This window comes from Diachasma alloeum, unplaced genomic scaffold (assembly GCF_001412515.2).
Source record: "Diachasma alloeum isolate Michigan unplaced genomic scaffold, Dall2.0 Dall_scaffold_00553, whole genome shotgun sequence".
NCBI lineage: Eukaryota > Metazoa > Arthropoda > Insecta > Hymenoptera > Braconidae > Diachasma > Diachasma alloeum.
In genome coordinates, this window is record NW_021680685.1 from 32388 (window position 1) to 35875 (window position 3488).

The following is a 3488-nucleotide window of genomic DNA, read 5'->3' on the forward strand; positions in this document are numbered from 1 at the left end:
CGAAACATTTGGTTTTTTTTGTTGGAATAAAGAGGATTTTTGGTGCCCGAGCTCATCCCGGCCGTAGTCACTGTGCCCTTGGGATCCAGAAGGAGGAACGGAGGCTCAATCCCTGGAGTCATCGAAGGACTCAGATTAGCCCTGAACTTGAAGTCGTGAGTACGAGTTGTCCCCCTNTCTATTATGTAAATTAATAGAAATATAGATATTCAGTTAATTTTATCCCTCATTTGTCCTCATTATTTAATTGCCTTAAATCCCCCTTTTAGGAAATAATAATAATTAAATATTGAAAGGTCACACTCTATTTGGAGGTTATTTTATTGGGATTTTTAAAGGAAAAGTATTGAAAAATAAAAATCAAATTTTACACTGTGAATGTGAATTTCATAGTTTTGACAAAAGATAACAATTGTTCAACTGAAAATAACATTAATAGATGAATCACGGACATTGCATAGTGATAAATTATAGCTCATTAATATGAAACAAACGGAAAAAAATTGAAGGGAAAAATTTCCAGGTGGCAATTAGTTTAGTGAGTTCAGACAAGAATTAGAACTAAGTATGACATTTGATATTTAGTTGAAAAGTTTGATTACACTTTCGAGAGAGTATTTCTCTATGATGGTACACTGACAATAATACTTTAATGTATACTAATTGAAGATTCGGTTGGCATGTTACTGAAGTAACTTTCTGAATGAAAATTTGAGACTATCTTTTGTACAATCGGGTGATACTTCGCGCAATTTTTCAACAATTGACATTACTTGGTGTTTGCTGCTCTCATCTTTTGTGAGTAAGTCATTATACTCGCTGATGAGAGCCACACTCCTTTCAGCAACGTCGTTCGTCACATGCAAATGTCTTACTTTCCAAGGCGATGGTGAAATCTCCTCTCGCCTCCCAAGTTGTCTGATCAGTATCCAAAAAACTATGATTAATTTTTAGAATCTCAAAAAATTTCATTGTATTTGTAGTAACAAACGAGTCCAAACTCAACTCTTGAATTAATTTCCGATCTTTGATTCCTATTTTTCTCTTTTTCCTACCATCATCGAGAGGAGCACGCGATTTGATCGCGACACATGTTCCTTTTACACTCACCACTCACGTTTGGATCAAAAAAAGCTAAAGCAATCAGTTCTTCTGATAAATACCAGAGATGGTTCACTAATTTCTCAGATACCGCTTTACAAACTTTTGCGGAAATACAATTAGCACTACCAGAATTTGTCAATAAGTCTTTCACCAGATCCCAATCACTGTTAGGAGCGCTTACTACACTTGAAGCCGTGAACCAAGCTCTCTGATTTAGGCGAACAATAAAAATGCAAACATCTCTTAAACCTGAACTTTCTTGGGATGTTAGACGAAATTGATCTCGAAACAAGAATATTTTCAGTGAATAAATCGCTTTAGACATCCACCTAGCATGATGAATCGGCCCAAGCGCTCGGAAACGATTCCCTTTCATCAAATTTCCACCCAGGAAAATTACGATCCAAGAACTCCCTGTAGTCGCTGCGGATATTCTTTTTCTGTGGATGAACAAAATTAAAACCTTCAATCTTGATGTTTCTAAATCTCAATATAATAAAGATATCAATTATGAGCCAGTGACTTTCATGGGACTAATTTGCTGTAACTAACCTCCAATTGTTCTTCAGCAAAAGCGAGGTCATCTGCCATATTATCATGCAGTGCTTCTTTTACTGCAATGTCGTTCACTTCGGGCGAAAATTCTCCTTTTCTAATCTTGCCCCAGTACACTTGAAATCGTTTGAAAGTCAAAACGTCTGGCCCAGATGTACCTCCCATTGATGACTCGAATGCTGTTTTCAAGACGAGTTCATAGACATGATGACGACATGCTAAGTACAGAAGATCCCTCTCAAGTAATTCCTCAAGCAGGATACAGGCACCATTTACGCTGCCTGTATTACTGGCAGTGATATCAAATACCATGGCGCATACGTTATCAACGACGTCCCATTCCTTCAGGCAATGGTGAACGGCTTTTGCTTGCAACTCCCCAGTTCCTCTTTCGAGTCTGGGAACACCAAGCAATTGATTCCATCCATAGCCTGACACAAGGACTGGGAGGCGATCAACTTTTTCAAATTTGTTTTCAGGTGCCGATAGTTGTTTGCCATCCCAGTGCACTGTTAGGATATGAGACAGTCTATTTTTAAAATTATCCTCGATTTTGTGATCCAACACCTCGCGTTGTTTCTGTCGATTCCGATGAAGAGTTTCGGAGCTTAAATGGACCTCTTCCAGAGTTATGCCCACTGTCATTAAGGTTGCTGCTAACACCCGTGCGGCCATGCGATTACTGTTTGGCCCTATCCAACACGGCAATGATATCTGGATTCACGATCTTCAGTTTTTTAGGTCTCGTGGGCATTGATGTCCCTTAATAATCGTTGTCTATTAGGTAGACTCACGAGAAGAAAATTCCAATTTCAGTTTCACGGCTACCCTAATATGTTAGTACATAAAATGAACAAACGGTGTAATTTTTTTCGATTTTTTACAATGTTTCTTATGACAGCACGTCGCTTTAAAGATTTCTTATGATAAAATGTACGTAAAAACGATTCTGCATTTTTGATCCAATATTTTGTGAGGAAAATATCAACATTTAATCATCATTTCACTATTCAATCTTTCGCAGAGATCCAAAAAATAATGGTAATATTTTTTTACATTTTTTAACTCGTTCATTGTTATTAAAAAAAAGTTTGATTTCTACCGAAAATGGAGATTTTCAGAGACCTGCGGTAATCTTTCAAATTGTCCGATTCTTTCCAGATCTTGACACGAGATTATACAACTATTCTATTATGATCTCAGAAAGAGAGAAGTATAGTTCTTCACTACTAAATGGAGAAAAATGCAAAAGAAAATGTTGAAAATTCTGGAAAGTGTCAGGTGTCATGGAGAAAAATGCAAAAGAAAATGTTGAAAATTCTGGCAAGTGTCAGGTGGTCAGATTATCCGGTGCTCCTAATGGGAGCAATGAACTGAAATGGAGAGGGTTACCCAGCTGGACAGACCTTTGCTCGTACGAGAGTTCTTTACAACATCCAATAAATCAAAACATGCCCTTTTTTATAATAAATGAATTTCTTACTTTTCCATAAATTTAATGAGAAATCTGCACTTTTCAATTCTCCATATAACCACAATTCTAACAAAACTTGATTGATAAAAATATCTCAATTTGGAGTAGAATGAGTATTTTCACATCGAAAGTTTGCTCTGAACTTGATTGTAATGTCCGGAGACGATTTCTTCTTGATTATATATAATAATTTTACAATAACAAATTTCGCGGCTGTACTATTTTATTGATGGCTAAGTGATTCCCATGGAAATAAAGGTCATCATACGTAAAAGTAACAAGATCATGAATATAATGATAGTTAACAATAATATAATTTTTTTTTATTCTATACAATTTGAATTTTCCGTCGACT

General features: G+C 36.2%; 1 protein-coding gene across 1 annotated transcript; it reads right to left on the reverse strand.

Annotated features, from left to right (window-relative positions):
- Positions 1 to 469: 469 nt before the first annotated feature.
- Positions 470 to 3263, reverse strand: LOC107043191. Its single transcript, XM_015264559.1, has 2 exons — positions 1657 to 3263; positions 470 to 1544 (listed from the first exon to the last, which is right to left on the reverse strand). The coding sequence occupies exons 1-2, from the start codon at positions 2332 to 2334 to the stop codon at positions 1434 to 1436; spliced, it is 789 nt and encodes a 262-aa protein (XP_015120045.1). The 5' UTR covers positions 2335 to 3263; the 3' UTR covers positions 470 to 1433.
- Positions 3264 to 3488: the final 225 nt, after the last annotated feature.

Excerpts from the sequence above, each read along its gene's own strand:
- LOC107043191 (XM_015264559.1), bottom strand. The coding sequence starts at position 2,334 with ATGGCCGCACGGGTGTTAGCAGCAACCTTAATGACAGTGGGCATAACT. Across the intron at positions 1,545-1,656 it reads TTGCTGAAGAACAATTGGAG|AAAAAGAATATCCGCAGCGA; the intron begins GTTAGTTACAGC and ends GTTCATCCACAG.